Source organism: Lynx rufus, unplaced genomic scaffold, assembly GCF_022079265.1.
Source record: "Lynx rufus isolate CCGP_SWC_20201006 ecotype Redwood Valley unplaced genomic scaffold, mLynRuf1.p SCAF_17, whole genome shotgun sequence".
Classification (NCBI taxonomy): domain Eukaryota; kingdom Metazoa; phylum Chordata; class Mammalia; order Carnivora; family Felidae; genus Lynx; species Lynx rufus.
In genome coordinates this window covers 22,935,062-22,955,713 of record NW_025814831.1, presented here as the reverse complement: position 1 = coordinate 22,955,713, position 20,652 = coordinate 22,935,062, and the positions used below count along the sequence as shown (strand labels likewise).

Below are 20,652 nucleotides of genomic sequence, written 5' to 3'. Positions count from 1 at the left end.
CTATCTCTCTTCCCACCCACCCCCCACTTGTGCCCTCTCTCTCTCTCTCTTTCTCTCTCTCTCTGCCTCTGTTGCAAATAAATAAACTTAAAAAATAGAGATTAGAGTACTTTTCTCTAAACTGTCTCATTAAGGTTTTAGTCATTTTAAAAATACACAAATAGAAGACTGAAAAGACTCAATAGAGTAACATGAAAACTTATACATCAATTTTATTTACAGTATTGGAAAGACCCTACTTCTGTCTTAACTTTATCATACAAATCTTACATAATCCTTCATTTATTTTTCAACGTATTTATTAAGACCTACAATGAGCCAGGTACTGTGCTATTCACAGGTGACACAAAGATGGAGAAGAGAAATGTGCTCCCTGCCTACACTGAGCATGCGTTCTTAGTGGCGTCACCTTGAGGGCAGCAGTACTAAGGGTCAAAGTACAGTAGGGAGAAATGAGCCATATCTAAAATATCCACTTCAGATTGAAAATAACTAAACACTGGGGTGCCCAGGTGGCTCAGTCAGTTAAGCGTCCAATGTCAGCTCAGGTCATGATCTCTTTGTGAATTTGAGCCCCACATCGAGCTCACTGCTGTCAGCACAGACCCTGATTTGGATCCTCTGTTCCCTTTCCTCTCTGCCCCTCCCTCCCTCCCTTTCTCTCTCAAAAATAAACATTAAAAAAAAAGAAAATAACTAAACACTAAATATTCAATAACATTGGCCTCCTTACTTGGAGGTATAAGCATGATTTTCCCTAGATTTATCAAGTTTTTTTTTAATTATTAGCATTCAACTTCAATATTATGTGAATCTAAGCAAATATTTTCCTCCTTGATTCAACTATTCCTAGAAAGCTGTGGCCTTAAGGGAAATAATTTTCCCAATTCAAATTTTCTGTGAATAAAGCAGAGAATTGGGACTTCTTAAAATAATTAAGACAATTTGAGATGCCTAGGGTATAAAGATATCAGAAGACTGTCACACAACCATGCTAGACAGCAGGTGCATTAAGATGTTAGCATTAAGGCAACAGAGAGCCACATTAGTAAGGGCAGGGGTGGGGACAGTGAAGAAACGTTCAACCAGGGAGACCAAAGGTGGTCATAAGGCTCCTGAATTCAGTGTGTCTGACTGGCTCTTTTCCGAACCAAAACTGCTTTTTCAGAATGCTAGATGAGATTTAAAAAACCCAGAACCCAACCTCAGGTATAGAGTCATTTGTTTGTAAAAATTTTATTTGTCACAAGCAAAAGATTTTAAAGCCCATGATTAGGAGCTGTGCTTTAAATTATCTGTTCCTTTATCCTGCTATATGTAGTCATTGACAGGTATCACTCTCCATCACTCTCATTTTTTAAAAAATTTTTTTAGTGTTTATTTATATCTAAGAGAGAGACAGAGACAGAGCACAAGCAGGTGAGGGGCAGAGAGAGAGGGAGACACAGAATCCAAAGCAGGCTCTAGGCTCCAAGTTGTCAGCACAGAGCCCAATGCACGGCTTGAACCCACGAACTGTGAGATCATGACTTGAGCCGAAGTCAGACGCTCAACCAACTGAGCCACTCAGGCACCCCTCAGCTATCATTTTTTAAGCACAGAGATGTGGGGTATAAAATTCAGCCTTTAGGGCTACACAGCATAGTTCTTAATACTGTCCAAAAACTGAAATCACCTGAAGAGATTTGGAAGCGCAGATGCCTAGGTTTTACCACACATTCTGGTGTAATTGGTTTGGGTGTAGCCAGGGCATGGCCATTAAAAAATCTCCCTATGTGAGTCCGGTGTAAAGCAAGAATCAAGAACCGTGGCTGCAGAGTATGTTATTATCAGTCTTTTTGTCCAACAGTCACAGTTGCGTATGAAGAGAATGAAGCCCAAAGTGAACAAACACGTGATTTTTTTTTTTAACATGGCTTTTTAAATTTGGTAAAGCTAGCTGGTGGAGCCAAACCAAAGCCAGGACCTGGATTCCCTTGTTCAAGACTCTTTTTCCTGTGCCCTCCTGGGATTCATATTTGCTGACCTAGCAGCCACGACCAAGGCTTGGACAGGCAACTCCTCTGGCTACTGTGGTTTGTTACTTAGCCCAGGAAAATGGGCTAAGAACACTTCTTAGCTCAGTCTATTACAGGCACAAAATACAGAAGCTAAAATATCTTGCAGCTAAGAAGAGTGCACTTGGGAGAGAAAAGAGGCCACTCAAGACTCAAGAAATAACCTGTAGAAGTTTCAGAAGAGACTCACCCCAAGCAATGGTGTCATTCTTCAGTGAGAACCTGGCTTTACCAATGCAGCAAGGTCACCAATTCAGCGAACTTCAAAATGAGGTCTGAGTGGGAGACACCTTGATGAAAAAAGGCTGGCTGATAAAATGTTATTAAATTCAAAGGACTGGGATTGAAGTTAGGCCATGTATGTTGACCATTTTGCTTCAATACATCTCATGCTTACTCATAAATGGCCTTTTGGTCACGTTGGAGAACTCCACAAAGACTTAAAGAGATTTCCAAAGTGAATCTTCTGTAATCTGGAGACTGCTGTGCTACATGACTCTCAGAGTAAGTGTAGCAGCATATTATTTTATAGCTTCGGTCATCAAATCAGCTGCAGAATATCACAGGAATTTAGAGACATTTTCTATTGAAAAGATGAAAACACTAACAAGGGAGCAATAATTTCTATCCCAGATTCTCCCCAGCTCTTGTGTCATTTTCCAAACTACATTCCTTGAATTTTTTTTCCATGGTAAATTAATGGATGTTACTTTTATTTTATTTTTTTATTGTTTTTATTTTAGAGAGAGAGCACGCAACTGGGAGAGAGGGGCAGAGGGAGAGAGAGAAAATCTTAAGCAGCCTCCATGCTCAGTTTGAAGCCCAATGCAGGGCTCAATCTCACAACCCTGTGATCATGACCTGGGCTGAAATCTCCGACTGAGCCACCCAGGCACCCCATGGATGTTATTTTTAAAAAGCTATTCATACCCTTATAAATTTCAACAAAGTGTAATGGCGGACTTCTTGGGTCTTTTACTAGGACAAGCTGAATTATTGGTATCCAAGAGAGGAAGACAGTATGCAGAGCTTCCCAGGGAGCTCTTGGTTCCAGAAGCCTCTCTCTGGATTGGTGTTCCACAGAACACTTTTGGGGAAATGCGACTCAAGAAGAATCTTTTGATATGTAACTTTGTTGAGCGGCAGATAAATTTAACAAGGTCTATTTTAGAGGCAGTCTATGGAGAATCTAAGAGCCAGTAGAGTTTCAGATCATCTGATGATCTTCTGAAGTTAAACCTATGAAGAGGCTATGTAAGAAGACTCTCTCTACCTTCTCACCATCTTTCTCCTCTGACCATGTCCTGGGTTCTACAAGAGGCCTGGCTAATGGCAGAGAATTATAAAGTTGAGGGAAATGGATTTCATTTCACGGTTCCCTGAATTATAGTCTTTTGTACTCACTGTAACTATGCCTTTAAACATAGGAAAGAAATCAGTGCACCATTTTCACCATACTTTCTTGACATTTTTATGTGAAATGTTAAAGGTTTTTGGGAGGATTTAACTAACGTGGGAAATATTTAAATGAGAATCGTTTGTTTATTGACTTTTAGAAATCTAGATCAGAGATCAGCAAACATTTTTGGAAAGGGCCAGATGAATATTTCGGGCTTTGTGGGCCATATGATCTCAGTCGCAGCTACTCAACTCTGCCATTATAGTGTAACAGCAGCCACATACAGTACATTAAAAAAAAAAAAATGAGCCTGTGTTCCAATAAAACTTTATTTACAAAAACAGGTGGCAGGCAAGATTTGACCAGATGGTCGTAGTCTGTGGACCTCTGCTCTAGATGAGGGTACTCGGTGAGGATGACTGTGTGATAAAATATATAGTCTTCCAATTCCTGGTAAAGGTCAAAGGCAAGTATGGGATAAAGAGAAGTATCTGGACAAAAATATTTTAGGATTTGAAAGTTCAGATCCAATCATAATAGAAAACAAAGATCTTTCTTTCCAATTAGTATTTTGAATCCAAATTTGAAATTCCGTTATAAAACAATGTTCTATCTATTCATCATTCTACCCTCAGTTTCTGATTCCTGGCTCATGGAAACTTATTTTTTTTTTCAGAGTTAAGCACTTCAGTGAAAGGTATCATATAAATACAAGGTAAAATCAAGACGATATTGGGGCTAAGGCGGTTTGGGAACTACAGGAAGATAAGAGTTGAGCTGCAGATGGAGAAAACAGAGGTCAAGTTTCCATAGTAATAATGAAATAGTATTCACTTTGTGATTTTAACATAGGGCTGTTGCTTCTGGTCTCAATGCTAACTGTGATTTTAAACTAATGTGAACACATCAATATCCTACTATTATTCTATTTGTGTACAAACATTACACTTAGCATGTTAGCAAATTGCTAAATTCTCCAGAAGTATGTTTGTGTATCTTTAGGTTCTAATTTAAATAATGTGTCATCGTCTGAAAGAACAATGATTCCCCATCATCTGCCTTGTGTCAATTTACTGAAATTAGCAGATTTAACTTCATTTAGACCTTTTTTTAGTGGAACCAAAGAATGCAATTGCAGCCAAGTTGGACAAATTTCACATTAAGAACAAGCACAGATGCTTCAGCTGTAGTTGGGTAAAAGTTCTGAAAATCATGGCAGATGTGTAAAAGCACTTGGTCCTGTGATTTCATATGGAACCAAGCACACTGTCATCACTCAGATGTGAAATTAATGATAATACAAGCATCCCTTGCTCAGCAGAAGTTGAACTGCTCCCAGTTGTAAATTAAGCCACACATTCATTCTTTGGAACCTCTTTTCCATCCTCTCTTTCACACAGTCTGGCATAGGGATATGTTACTTAATGTCTGATTCTCGGTGTTGTATTTTCTATTGTCAAACTCAAGTAACTAGCTACTATCTGACAGTAAACATTTGGGCAAGAAAAAAAAATACCATGTTGATCTGCTAAGACCATACTGAACAGCTAGTCATTATGAACAGAGAAGTCAACACAATTCATGTGCTAATGAGCCTCACACATTAGTTGATTAGACACAAAACACCACAGTTTGGAGCACTGGGACAAGATGACAATAGAGAAGATTATGGGATTAAGCAGGCTATTATTTCCCATGGAGTATTTGAATGGCTTGTAAGATATGCTCTAAGGCTGGCTTTTACCTCTGTCTATTGAAACCTTGAGCATTTTCTCACCTGTTACTGTTTATAGACAGATCTGATTTCTGCTACCAAAAGGATTTCCATGGAGCAATGAGGGCTGGGCAGGGGTTCCCTTTAATTTTTCCAAATAACCAATGCATAGATGGAGAAACATGGTTCCTTACAGAAGTATTCCCATGAGTCTCACAACATAAACAGGTGCCAGCCCAAATTTCCCCTAAAGGGACTATGGAAATGCAGGCTGAAATTCCATCTTGGAGCTGAAATATATCCAAAATTCCCCACAGAGCAAAGCTCCACAGCAACCACAACTTTCCTTGCCACAGTGTCAACCTCCTCCCTCTGACATAGGTCACTTCCTCACCTAAACATAATATATAGGGCACCTCTAGCTAGGAGTTACCCAGCAACTGGACATTCATTTATTCATCCATCAAGTTTTTACTGAATGGCTGTTATGTGCCAAGGATAAGTCCAATGAACAAGGATGTGAGCTATAATATTGTATCTTCCATGCTAAGTTCATCAATTGGATATTCTTCCCCAACTCATTCCTGACCATCCTCATTTTTCTGACTACATTGTTCCTTAACTGTGAGATACACATCATAAGCAGTGTAAAGCATTGAACACACCCGTAGTAGTGTCTGTATCATTTCTAAAGGAAATATTAGTTCTTTTCCCATAAGCCCTTCATAGTATTTGTATTTAGAAATCCTGGATTTCAAGAAGTCTTTCCTTTCAGCTCTGACTCAAAGACTTTATACTGTCTATTAAGCTCATTTATGTCAACCATATCCTTGCAAAAGGATATCCTTGCAAAAATGATCACATACCCCATCCCTGTAAAGGATGTAAGTAAAGCTTACTCATGTAGCCTACCAAGGTTTGTGATTGATTTATCCAAGGTTGTTTATAGAATGTGGATTCTAGGAGAATCAGCCTAAATCATGGTGAAGGCATCAGTCTAACCAGACTGACATTCTCAGGTAACATTATGTGATAAATGAGGATGATAAAAACAAAACAAAACAAAAAAAAAAAAAAAAAAAAAAACACTTTCCTCTTGGATATTAAGGGTTTTAAAAATCTATGTCCCCATCCCATCCTCTTAGCTTCAAATGGAAAGTGGGATCAGCAATCTGAACCCAAGGTAAAAAGCTTCACAGAATTATCACAATCTGTGATAATAAGGAAGCCCCTCGAAACACCTACACATGGACTAATATTTTCATTTTTTAAATCTTTATTTATTTATTTATTTTTTTTTTTATAAATTTTTTTTTTCAACGTTTATTTGTTTTTGGGACAGAGAGAGACAGAGCATGAACAGGGGAGGGGCAGAGAGAGAGGGAGACACAGACTCGGAAACAGGCTCCAGGCTCCGAGCCATCAGCCCAGAGCCCGACGCGGGGCTCAAACTCACGGACCGCGAGATCGTGACCTGGCTGAAGTCGGACGCTTAACCGACTGCGCCATCCAGGCGCCCCTAAATCTTTATTTATTTTTGAGGGAGAGACAGAGTGTGAATAGGGGAGGAGCAGAGAGAGAGAGGGAGATACAGAATCTGAAACAGGCTCCAGGCTCTGAGCTGTCAGCACAGAACCCGACACAGGGCTCAAACCCATGAGCAGTGAGATCATGACCTGAGCCAAAGTCAGACGCTTACCGGCTAAGCCACCCAGGCGCCCCTAATAGTTTCATTTTTGAGCAAGCACCTAATTAACTCTAAGAGATAAAGTGCCCAACAACCCTGCTGGTTTTAGAGAACACAGCCTCCCCCAAGACTCAGTTCATCTCCGTTCAAGCTGGCTGCACCCTCTCTCCATCCTTTCTCTCCTCCTGGACTCTGGCTGGCTTTCCCAGTTTGAAATCTTCTGCGGCGTTTCTGGTAAACTGCAATGCTTATCAACCAGTCTCCTTATCCTTGGGGGCGTATTGAATATCAGATGAAAACACTACAGAATTGGACAAGCAATTATTTAGTTTTACAATAATTTCTAATGATTAGAGCAAGCCGATTTTCACTTGTAGCAGTCTGCAATGAAGAGGAAAAACTGAGATGAGCTCACCGATCCTCACATGAGTCTGGGAACGGAATGTGATCTGCAAGTTGCAGGGTCCAAAGAATACAAAAAGAGATGCCAGCCAGTGCAGCACTCCACTTAGTTGTCTTTTTACAAAATCATGCTGTTCAGGGTCTTCTCTCCGATTGTTTCTCCAAGATGGTTCTTGCCTGCTCTAGCTATCACTGACCAAAGGAATTCCATGGACATGGAGGGTTGAGGGACAGTCATACAGTGACCACATGAAGCCTGTTATTGACAGCCTTACATGACAGCCATTTAACCAGAAGGCACACGTGACTGCTGCCACATCTTAATCGGGTCTTTGTGTGTGTGTGTGTGTGTGTGTGTGTGTGTGTATGAGATTAATTGAACCCCTCCATTTCAGACTTAACAATGTCCTAGAAGCTTAGGATTTTCTCAGTCACTGCCTGAAAAGCCATGTCCTGCCCATACCCTGTGGCATTTGTAAACCAGCTGTCACTGCCATCAAGAAAGTCACGTGGCCACCACACCATATGCTGAGTCTTCTTTCATTCTGGATTATTTTTTCCTTAAAGCAATCTCATGTGTCACTAAAAGTTGAACTTCACCCACCTCACTGCTTTTGAAGAGAGCTACATTGATTTTTTTAAATTTTTTAATGTTTATTATTTTGAGAGAGAGAAAGAGAGACAGAGTCTGAGTTGGGGAGGGGCAGAGAGAGAGGGAGACACAGAATCAGAAGCAGGCTCCAGGCTCCAGCTGGTCAGCACAGAGCCTGACAAGGGGCTCAAATCCATGAATTGTGAGATCGCAACCTGAGCCAAAGTTGTATGCTTAACCAACTGAGCCACACAGGCACCCCGATTTTGTTTTTATTCACTCATTTACACATTCATTGTCTGTAATCTTATCTATATAACCTGCCCCACCCCAACAAACACGATTGTCAGAGATAATACGTGCCACCTAATTAAATTTTAATTTCAGATAAACTACAACTTTTTAGTATAGGAATGTTTCAAAAGTTACATGGGGAATACTTATGCTAAAAGTTATTCATTGTTTATCTGGGCATCTTGTATTTTTACTTGCTAAACCAGGCAACCCTGCCCCAAAGAAATTCACCACCTTCACCATGGTCATTCCCTTCCTGATTTAAAATATTTTTAATGTTTATTTTTTGAGAGAGATACAGAAAGAGAGAAACGGTGTGCAAGCAGGAGAGGGGCAGAGAGAGAGGGAGACACAGAATCCGAAGCAGGCTCCAGGTTCTGAGCTGTCAGCACAGAGCCTGACACAGGGCTGGAACTCATGAACTGTGATATCATGACCTGAGCCAAAGTCAGATGCTCAACTGACTGAGCCACCCAGGGACCCCTCCCTTCCTGATTTAAGCCCAGGCTTCAGAAGCAAATGGGAATATTGACCAATATTGAGAAAATTTAAATCAGTTGGTATTGAAGTGGATTGAAAACTACAGTCACCACTGATCAGGTACAGGCATACCTCATTTTACCACGCTTCCCTTTATTGTGAGTCACAGATATTGCATTTTACAAATTGAAGGTTTGAATCAACCCTGCATCAAGCAAACTCTACTGGTGCCATTTTTCAACAGCATTTGCTCATTTTGTGTCTGTCACATTTTGGTAATTATCACAATATTTCAAACTTGTTTATTATTATTATATTTAAATTGCTGCAATCTCATGATAAACTTTGAATGGATGAGGAGTTGCTCCTTACGGATGAGGAAAGAAAGTGGTTTCTTGAGTTGGAATCCACACCTGGAGAAGATGCTGTGAAGATTGTTCAAATGATAACTCAAGGATTTAGATTATGACATAAATTTAGTTGAGGCAGGGTTTGAGAAGATTGACCCCAACTTTGAAAGACGTTCTGTGGATAAAATGCTATCACACAGCATCACATGCTACAGAGAAATAATTCTTGAAGAGAAGAGTCAATCAATGCAGCAAACTTCACTGTTGTCCTAAGAAATTGCCACATTCACTCTGGCCGTCAGCAGCCTCCACCCCGATCAGTCAGCAGCCATCATCATCAAGGCAAGTCCTCCACCAACAAAGAGATTACAACTTGCTTAAGTTCAGGTGACCGTTAGCATTTTTTAGCAACAAAGTGTTCAATTAAGATATTTACATTGGGTTTTTAGACATGATGCTATTGTACAATTAAAAGTCTGCAATATGGTCTAAACACAACTTTTATATGCAATGGGAAACCAAGAAATCACTTGACTCACTTTATTGTGGTGGTCTGGAACCAAATCTGCAGCATCTCTGAGGTATGCCTGTAAATAAGGAATGAGACAATTTTTATAAAATCTAGATATGCAAACTGGATCCTGAACATGCTCACTTTCAAAGACTTCTGCCGCAATTAATATGTATAAATCTTGCACCACTAAAACCTAGAATGTTTTGAGTGCTTAAGCCAGAAGAAGGTAAGGTGTTTTCCAAATTCTTAGAAACCAGTTAATAGCTAGGGAAACCATGCTCACATTTTATTTTGGAATTTGCGTCAATTCGCTTAACCTCACCTAATTCATTCTCTCCCTCCCTCTCTCTCTCTCTTTCTCTCTCTCTAGTTACCTGAACAAGAATAAGTACTTGACAGCTATTGACCAAGATGCATTTGGAGGAGTATACAGTGGACCAACCTTGCTGTGAGTAAGACATACAGAAGAATATGTCGGTCTTTATTTTATTTTATTTTATTTAGAATAAAGGACAGTCACCAAGAGAAGTGGCTGATGTTTACGGTAGGCCATGTTGTCTTGGCTAAAGACATCCGCAGTAGTCTTCCACCCAGCTGTATAGGCTACTGCTTGGAAGAAAGTTCTTGTTCTTTGACACTCAGAAGGCCACTCCACCGTACCATCCGGAAGCCTCATTAGGAAGCCACCTTGGTTGGACATTCATGGAGGCCCCCAGTGCAAAAAAAAACAGGCATCTTTGAGCAGGTGCTGTTTGCAAAATTCTGAGACACAAGGTCTACAAACAGGTGGCAGGCACTCTGTGCAGAGAAAATTGTGTGTGAATGTGCATTGCACAATGCTTGGCATGAAGAAGGAAGAGTATAAATTGTCTGACTCCTATCTAGTAAAATTTACAATCACTGGAAAAGATGAGACATAATTATTTTTAAAAACAGCAGTTTAGAATCTCACCATTGAACATCTGGTCCAGTCCTTGCCAAAGCAGAACACAGCGCCCCAGGAGAAGGCACAAGGCAATCCATTAGAGGCAAGGATAAATATTAGAGGTTCTATTTATATTTAAGATTTTAAAAATAAGGGGGCACCTGGGTGGGTCAGTTCATTAAGGATCTGACTTTGGCTCAGGTCATGATCTCACAGTTCATGGGTTCGAGCCCCACGTGAGGCTCTGTGCTGACAGCTCAGAACCTGGAGCCTGCTTCAAATTGTGGGTCTCCCTCTCTCTCTGCCCCTCCCCGCTCACCCTCTGTCTCTCTCTTTCTTTCTCAAAAATAAACATTAAGAAATGTTTTTAAATAAGGACAAATTAAGTTTTGGTACTATACACACAGATGACTGCAGCCCCTCAGGTGTCAGGTAGGGAATGGACGCATTCCCAGGGAACAGTGGGTGATCCACAGTCTTGAGTACTTAACATCGTCACTCTTTCACTTCTAACAATTATACTTCCTTTTTAGATTGAATGCACCTAGTTAAGTGAATTTATGACCTTATTTTCTTTCTTTTTTAAATTAATGTTTTATTTTTATTTTTGAGAGAGAGAGAGAGAAAGAGCACGTGAGCAATGGAGGGGCAGGGAGAAGGGGACAGAAGATCTGAAGTGAGCTCTGTGCTGACAACAGAGAGCCCAATTGGGGGCTTAAACTCATGAGTGTGAGGCCATGACCTGAGCTGAAGTTGGACGCTCAATGGGCTGAGCCACCCAGGTGCCCACATGGCCTTATTTTCTTAACACATAGGTGCCATATGAGAGGGCAGAGTGACCCTAAAAATCTACTATACCACATGGGGATTCATTGTTAACTGATGGCAAAGTACTTGAAAGCATTATACATTTTTCTTTCTACAAAAAGTCAAGTGAAAAAAAATGTGCTGGCCTTTTATGTGATTTTTTTTAACCTGGAAGATACTTTTAAAAGATGACTTTATAGGGACTCCAGTGTGGCTCAGTCCATTGAGCCACCTCTTGATTTTGGCTCAAATCATGATCTCACAGTTTGTGGGATCGAGCCCTCTGTCGGGCTCTGATCTGACAGTGAGGAGCCTGCTTTGGATTCTCTCCTTCCGTCTCTCTCTCTGCCCTTCCCCCACTTGTTCTCTCTCCCTCTCCCTCTCTCTCTCTCTCTCTCTCAAAATAAAAAAAATAAACATTAAAAAAAAGACAACTTTATAACTGCTCCTTCAAGGGGCACCTAGGTGGCTTAGTTGGTTAAGCATCCAACTTTGGCTCAGGTCATGATCTCACAGTTCATGGGTTTGAGCCCCGAGTCGGGCTCTGTGCTGACAGCTTAGAGCCTGGAGCCTGCTTCAGATTTCTGTGTCTCCCTCTTTCTTTGCCCCTCCCCTGCTCATGCTCTGTCTCTTTCTTTCTCTCAAAAAAATAAAAACATTTTTTCAAAAATTTTAAAGAATTATAACTGCTCCTTCAAGATAAAGGTGATATTTCACTAATGAATGTTGTTTCTCTGAAGAAATTTGTGCTTTGGAAATGGCCTTTAGAAACAGGTATTTAAAAACATTTCCAAGTTATGTAATCTTCCTGATGAGAATGAATATCACTTATGAAAATTATGTTTGTTAAAACCAGAAATTGAATTTTATCCTTTTTAAAAATATTTCAAATCAATAATTACAATGGTCTTAAAATCCACATGTATAAAATATGAAAATTACACATGCATAGGTTAGTGTGCAAAAACAACTGATGGACATCCGAGAATATGAATTTCAATAAAAAACATGTATTTAGTTCCTGAATTGGATTGAGAGTTGAGAATCTTAACTTAGTGAGTACTGCCTTAGTCCATGGCAGGCCCATGCCTGCCTTAGTCCCATGCCTGCCTTAGTCCATGGGGAACCATCTGTCTTTGTGAGGTGACTTTTTCACTGACAGCCACTTAAACCTAAACTGAAACAGAAGCAGACCTCTGAATAGCTATATCAGAAAGGGTTAAACAGCAATTTTCAAAATTAGTGAAGTATATTTAATTACAGTGCTTTCACTTTAGTGAAATTTTTTTAAAAGATTACTCATTTATTTTCTTCTTATCCTTTTAAAATGTATGTTTAGGGGCGCCTGGGTGGCGCAGTCGGTTAAGCGTCCGACTTCAGCCAGGTCACGATCTCGCGGTCCGTGAGTTCGAGCCCTGCGTCGGGCTCTGGGCTGATGACTCAGAGCCTGGAGCCTGTTTCCGATTCTGTGTCTCCCTCTCTCTCTGCCCCTTGCCCGTTCATGCTCTGTCTCTCTCTGTCCCAAAAATAAATAAACGTTGAAAAAAAAAAATTTAAAATGTATGTTTAGTGTGTTTTATAGTGTATATAACATGGTATTACAGTAATATGTGCATGGAGATCATAAATGTACACAGGTTAAAGGCACATACTCAAACAGTTTTTGCATGTGAATATGTGACCTTGGAAGAATTTAAAGACCACTGATGTAGACTACGACCACTCAAATTGGGGCCACTACAAGGTGAATGGCTAGCCCCAGAATGTACATCAAAATACAGCTTCCTTTATGGAGAAAATCTTCCCATAAAAGCAAAGTTGCCCCAACTGAACAGTGTGCTTCATGAAGTCATTGGCTTGCCTTACAGTACAAGCTTCTTACATTTGTCAAGGACTCATAAGAAACAGTTGGCCAGTGGGCACCAAGCTTTGAGTAGCACTAGTCTAGATGACAAGAGCCTCCAAATCTCCCTTTGCCTTCTATCTCGGTCCCTCTCAATTCCGTCTTCCCCAAACCTGTGTGTGTTAAAATGCAAATCGGATCTTAACACCAATTCTGGTCTCCTGTACCCCTCAGGATAAAGACCTTGGTGTGGCACGCAAGGCTCCGTGATAATCTTCAGCTTTGTCTCTCACACCACTATACACCCCTGACCTATGATCTGTCTGTATTAGCTCTCCTAATACTCCAACCTACTTACATGGCTATGTTAAACTCTTTCTTCGTTCTGCTTGGAAAACCCTACCACAACCTCATCTATCTATCTGATTAGCACCTACTACCATTTTATCTTTCAACCAAAAACCTCCTCCTCACTGAAGTCGTTCTTGACCCTTATTCTCCTTAGGGAAAGATAACCATTTCTTCTTCTGTACTCTAGCCCCTCTATGTATGCATCTCAAAGCAACAGTAGTATGTTTCTGTCTATCTCTCCAAGAGCTCCTAGAGGGCAGGGTTATGCCTGTCTTGTTTCTACAGTTCTACTTCGTTTTACAATGCCTAAAACATAGTACTAGCTTTAAAAATGTTAGCAAAATTAATACGGTATGCAATAAATACTTGAATCACACTTCTGTAAATGCTGTAGCCTTTAAATAGCAGTCATATTTTAAAGATATTTCAGTACTTTGTCCTTAAGGGAGAGTGTCCATTTATACTTCTTTCTAAGTGGTAATGTATCTATTTGTTTCTGTTGCTTAAAAGTTGTTTTGATAGTATTGGCAAGATTTTTTTTTTCAAGACTCTCTGGCCAAGTTAAGAACAGCTGTGCAACTACTTGACAATGCAATTCCTGCTTCTGGACACAGGCCAGGTTGTGAAAAGTGAGCTAGATTAGGAGCGAGGCCTGGACTTGACTCCTGCTTTCATCACTAATTTTGAGACCCATGTCTCAGTGATCTTATTTGTCAAAGCAGAGTTACTAAAAGTAGTGAAGCTTAAGTAAGAAAATAAACTAAAAGCACTTTGTATATGCTTCACGAATGTTAAGCATTGTGATTACCTTCGCTTCTTCCTGCCTCTTGATACTTCATTATTCTTACCTTTCTAAGCCTTTGTGCTCACTCCTTCCTAATCTTTCTCACTAGAGATCACTGCCCCCAGTATTTCAGTCCCGACCTCTGGCTCTTTCTCTTCTCTGTCTCTCCTTTGGTTAAATCACTTGTTCTCAAATATTATGACAATATGAGAGAAATTTTCTAATTTCAGGTTTTTCAGAACTTAGCTCTGATTTAGTTATCTCACTTGCCTGAAATTTCTACTCCTTCCCTGTCATTCTGACCCATTTGCATCAGTTTGATTAAATTCTTCCTAATCAACCTCTGAAAATGTACAGTAAACATTTATTGATCATAGGCTAAGTTCAGGACTCTTCGTTAGGAGCTTTTGATGGGGGGGGGGGGTTTCCTATTTTGACAGGTGGTCAGGGAAAGCCTCTTTGAGAAGGTAACATTTGGGAAAAAATATGACAGTCATAAAGGAACAAGGCATGTGACTACCAGAAAGAAAAGCATTCTAGACAAAGTGCAAAGACCCCCGGGTAAGAACATTCCTGGCATGTTTGAGGAATAGTAAGGAGGCTGTTGTAGCTCAAGAAGAGTAAACTAAATAGGAAAAAGATAGAAGTTGTGGTCAAAAAGATAATGGGGTGGGGAGAGCAACTTGTGGATGGCCTTAAATGTCACTTTAAGGTCTTTTATTTGCTCCTAGATATAGAGGAAGCCATTGGAGTCTTTTGCCATGATCTCACCTTTGTTTTAGTAGGGTCACATTGGCTGTTGTGTTGAGAGTAGGGTGCCAAGTCTGGGAGCTGGGACACCACTTAGGAATGTATAAAAATAATGTAGGCATGAGGTGATAGCAGCTTGTAACAAGGTAGTAGCAGTGAAGGCAATAAGAAATGGTCAGTTCAGACTATATTTTAAAGGTAAAGCCAATATGATATGCTGATGGAATGTACGTAGGGAATGAGAAAAAGAGAAGAATCAAAGACAACTGCAAGGGTTTTGGCGTGAGCAGCCAGACGAATGGGATCACTACTTCCTGAGAAAGGGAAGACTGTGGGAGGAGTTGGTATAGTGGTGAAGAACAGTCTGAGGTATGTGTGACACATCCAAGCCGACTGTGATAGCTACAGATGGGAAAGGAACACAAGAGATCAGGGCTAGAGATGTATTTGAGATGCTTTGGAATGTAGGTGGTAATGGGAGATGTGATTATGGAGGAAATCTCAATAAATGGCTAGAATGGAGACTTCTGATAACCCTCCCCACCAAGAGAGCTCCAAGAGAAAGTTCTGGAAATAAAATAGATTGATACATTATCTGACAGGATTGGCTGTATGAACAACTATTTTGATAGATGTTTTAGAGAACTTTAGAGCATGTGCAAGACTTAGCAAGAAGTCCATCCAAACAAGGTACATAAATAAGAGAGATGTTTCATAAAGATGTTTCGTAAGGAAATAAAGCTACACAAGAAAGGAAATGAAATCAAAATATGCAGAGTTGTAATAACCAAAATACTAAATATAAGCTTAACCAAATATGTCCTAAAACTGTTTCAGGAGATTAGAGGGGGTGTCAGGAGAATTTGTGTGTAGGGTGATAGAAGAGAGCTAAATCCTCATCTTCCCTAGCAGGAAGTCAGTGGGTGAATCAAAAGCCAATAAATCAAAATATATTTACAATTATGGGGAAAAATACCAGTTAAAAGTTAAAAGTAGTTGTTTTCAGGGCATCAGAAAGCAGACTGCAGGGAGGAATTGCACCAGAGCCTGTATAACTAAGCTTCCAGTGTAGTTTGATTTTTAAAAATAGGTCCACACACTATTTTAATGAAAATTAGAATTTAATTTAAAAAGAAAACCACAAAGCACAGGAAAAGAGGACAATGGATATGGCAGCATTTGAAATGCCAGTAGCAGGAAAGTAAGAAATGAACAAAGAGTTCAATCTCACCCTTCAAATTTCAGGCAGTTGTCTTAAAGAGCATCTAGTAACTACTCATGAATGGCTTTGTAACATCACCATGTACCTCTTGTCTTGAACATTTGTCAAAATCTTTACCACTGTATTTCCCACAGATCTTCTCCCTATTAACCAGATTTTAAGATCCTAAGGAAATCGACAATGTCTTACACATTCTGTAATTTCCCTGCTTCAAAAGACAAGACAGCAAGTATTCAATAAATATTTGATAAGTTGTAACTGAATACCAAATAGCCATGATTTGGGTGTGAGTTGGTGTTACAGCCAACTTGGAAAACCTTAAACTCCAACTAAAGAGAAGAAAAATGGCTGGTATATATTTCTGCTTCATAAAGATATTTGAGAAAGAACACAGTCATTTCTAACAGTCAACAAAAACAGTAAATTTTGCCCACTTGGTTTACCATCTTTTCTCAAGGTCATTTCTCAAAAAAGAATCTAATTCAAAACAGGTGCAACATCTAAAGTACGGCCTGTTCTCCACCCTTTCCTATTTTTTAAAGCCTTTTAATATAGTTTGGGAGTTCAATAACATTTATTACCTATTGTTTTTCTAATCAAGACATGCAATCTCATTTTCTATTTTTATGCTTTTCATTTTTGATTATCTTGTTTTCTTTTAATCTTATTTTGAAAGAGAAGCTCTTGGTGTTTATAATCCCAAAGGAAAGAATGCACTGAAATGCAATGCCTTCCATAATAACCAGAGTTCTCTAAGGTCTAAATTACGTAACTTACGTTAATAAGCATTTAACCTACCACTGAAAATGATTATAATAGTCCCAGTTACTATTATAAGTATCTCCTAAGAAGAGAACAGCTCTGTAACAATATCCTTGAGTCTGTGTAACATGCCTCAACAAAAATAAACTTTTGTTGCTATTAGCTGATCAAATGAATTATTTAAAAATCTAAAGATCAAGGCACTGCCATCTGGGTTTACAGAAGAATAAGCACCTTATGTTCTTATCTTTTACTCAATGATCTTCACAAAATCATACTACTAGATGGCTGAAAAATTGTGGCACAGTTCTTTTGGGCATATCTGAAGTCCACTGGTGTGTTGAATGCATAATTTTCTAGGTATGAGCCTTGACAAATTTATTTTTTTATTGAGATATAATTTCCATACAATAACATGCAGTTTTCAAGTATACAATTTGATAAGTTTGGGCAAAATTATGTTATCCTATATTAGTCAAGGCTTCAAACATTTTCATCAACCAGAAAATTCCCTCATGCTCCACCTTCCGTATACAACCACATATCTATGTATTTTTCTAATGTAAAAGTCTAGGAGTAAAATTGTTAGGTCACAGGACAGATTACATTTAACTTCATAGGAAATAATGCCTCCCAAAAATCCCATTTTCTACTCAAACCAGAGAGGTATGAAAGTTTGATATTTGCTTACTCATTATATTGTCAGTCTTTTTGATTTAGCCATTCTAGTTGCTATAAAGTGGTTTCTCATTATGGTTTACTCTGTTTTCCCTGATTATTAATGATGTTGAGTACCTTTTCATGTACCTCATAACCATTTGTATATTTTCTTTTGTCAGGTGTCTGTTCAAATATCTTACCTTATTTGATTAGATTGTTTGTCTTTTTGTTGTTGAGTTGCAATCCTGAGTAGATTTTAGTCCTAAATGAAATCAGCTTTAGTCCTGACCCCCAGGCCATCACCATCCATAGTTGAACCTCTCCTTTTCTCTTTCCTTTCTAAGGAGAAATAGCTAATCTGAAGCAAACTTGTAGGAGTGCCTGGGTGACTCAGTTGGTTAAGCGTCCAACTTTGGCTTAGGTCATGATCTCCCAGTTCATGGGTTCAAGCCCTGCGTCAGCACAGCCCTCTGTGCTGACACATCAGTGCCTGAAGCCTGTTACGGATTCTGTGTCTCCCTCTCTCTGTGCCCTCCCCTGCTCATGCTCTCTCAAAAATAAATACACATTAAAAAAATTTTTTTAAGAGAATGAAGCAAACTTGTGCAAGGTGTTCATTTACTCACTTATTCTACATTTTCCTGAGCACCTACTGAACTCCATGAATGTTATAAGGATAAGACATAACTTCTGCTTTTAAAGAGGTTACAGCCAAATTTAGGAGAAATGTGAGTAAATAACTGTAAGTTTGATGTCAAAAGAGCCATGACAGATATTTAGAGAATCAAGATACCATTTCTAGGTAGGGTGACCAGCAAAGGCCTCATTAAAGAAGATGGTATTTGATGGGCTTCAGATAAGGGGTAGAATTGCAACAGACAGAGATGGAGAAAGAACAAAGGCAATTCTACTGAAAAACATAGGATGTGTTCAAAGAATAGTAACAATAACAGCAACAAAACATAATTTGGGGCAAAGGATAGTGTTGGAAAAGTGTATTGTGTTGAAATCATGTTGTGAGGAACATGACCTGACTCAGCAGGTCAAGGATGGCCCACTGAAGAATTACTATGGAAATATTAGTAATAGTTATATAACCCATTACAGTTTGTGGCCCTTTTCAACTCACCCCCATGCCTTCTTCCTTTCACCTTCACCCACCCTTGGCCCTGACACTATTAGTCTTGGATACCTCTGTCCCAACAACTGTGCTGTGACTGCTCATCTATATCTCCTGGCTATTTGGCAGGCACTGGACCTCCAAAGAGAGGGACAAGATCAAATCCAAAGACCTAATCAGCCTGGCACTCCTTGTCTTCCTTTCTCTGTTTGTCAAACAGAGCCTTTGGGGCAGCTCTCTTGGACAGGAAGGGAACCTCCTAGGGGTGGAAAACCAGAGGAGGTTTGTCTGCTAGGCTGCTCTGCTCACTGGAGTGATAAATGAGTTGCAAAGGTAAACATACTCTTACAGTTTCTGGCTCGGGCATCAAGCCATCAAGCTAGCAGACTTTTGCCAAGGGATCCAAGTTGTTGGGGAAGCAACCGAAGTGGGTCATCCCTCCTAAGACACACACCTGTGTCTCCAGAGGCAAGGAGATGGCTTGCGACCATTTTGTTCAGTCCTTGAGAGCTACAAGGAAGGTCACAGAAGAATTTGAAGAGAAAGAGTAGATAGAAACCTTTCCATAATTGTGTGCATGCTGGCTTCTTGAAGTAGGATGGCCTACTTCAGTCCTAGGAATCTTCAGACTGGAAGACTAGTGTCAACAATTCACGAGAGTTGGATAACAAAAAAATCCAAATTTATTGATCAGTAGCATCTCTTACTACCATAGCCACTGATATGAGAAAACAGAGCTAATACTTTAAGTCACAGCAATCTATCATGGTAGGGTTACTTTTTATACCTAATGAGAAAACATTGCAGAGAATTCCTAAACTAGAGGGCTGACTCTTGGTGGGAGAGAGGTGATGGAGTTATTACAAAGGTCCTCAAAATCATATGAACCTTTGCATTTCTTCAACTGACTAAAATTTCAACTACTATAATCCTCAAAAGTTTTTTTACTTTAACTGAAAGAGAAGTTCTCCAAAGCACCACGAGCCAGTGTCCTGGAGCAATGGCTTCAAATGATCATGCGTTTTCCACCAGGGGATTCAGTCTGAATAAATGTTCTCATATCTATGCCAATATGGACAGTAAACTGGGATGACCTTTCATCTATAAAAATGAATAATTCACAAACCCATTAACTGTTTCTTGTAACATGGTTTTGCTAAAATTAGTTCTTTAAGTAAGGGCTTTTTACTTTGGTCAAAACTGATAGAACATAAAAGAATATTTGCTGAGTCTGAATTCTAGGAAAACAATGCTTACAAAATGTTCTAAAACATATAAATTCTGAACAGTTTTATTAACTAATCACTGCTCTTTAGTCAGGAGTCCTCAACCGTAACGAAGTCAGAGCACATCTTCTTTGCAATTTTAAGTATAAACAATCTACCTTTAAGTAAGCGCCTACTAGGCTGTCTGCTAAATATTTTGTATAAATTATTTTATTTCATCCTATCAATCCCAGAGGATTCTGACCCCTCCAACACTACTCCTCTCAGAGTTTTTGGTGATTTCACCCACATAAAGTCTCAATCAGTCATGGGGTGAAAAAAAGATTGCATAGAGCCAAATAGATGAGGCAAAAATCATTATTCTATAGCACGTTTTACTCATGATTTTACAATTAACTAGAAGATGCTGACAACAGACTTACTGATAGGAGGGATAAATTAACCTAGGATTAAAATTTTCAACAAATAACCCACAAACATAAGCACATGAAACAGTTTTTGGTGTGCACAATTAGGCACTCAGTTCTTCCCAAGGAAGTATAGATGAATGCTAAATTCTTTGACTCTTCTGAGATTTTTACTCTTGCGACAGGAAATAAGGTAGTTAAGGGTTATCATTCTGACACACTATTTCTGCCAAGTCACTGAAATCCATTTTGTTAATTATGTTCTGTTTCTGAGTCTAAAGGAAATAAACACCTTAAAAGAAAGTG

At 39.4% G+C, this 20,652-nt stretch overlaps 1 protein-coding gene across 1 annotated transcript in view; it reads left to right on the top strand.

Annotated features, from left to right (window-relative positions):
* Positions 1-20,652, top strand: part of TSHR (thyroid stimulating hormone receptor) — a 165,373-nt gene that overhangs the window by 124,094 nt on the left and 20,627 nt on the right. Inside the window, exon 8 of the mRNA XM_047079814.1 lies at positions 9,860-9,937. Within this exon, the coding sequence (XP_046935770.1) occupies positions 9,860-9,937 (78 nt within the window). The remainder of the gene's footprint in view (positions 1-9,859; positions 9,938-20,652) is intronic.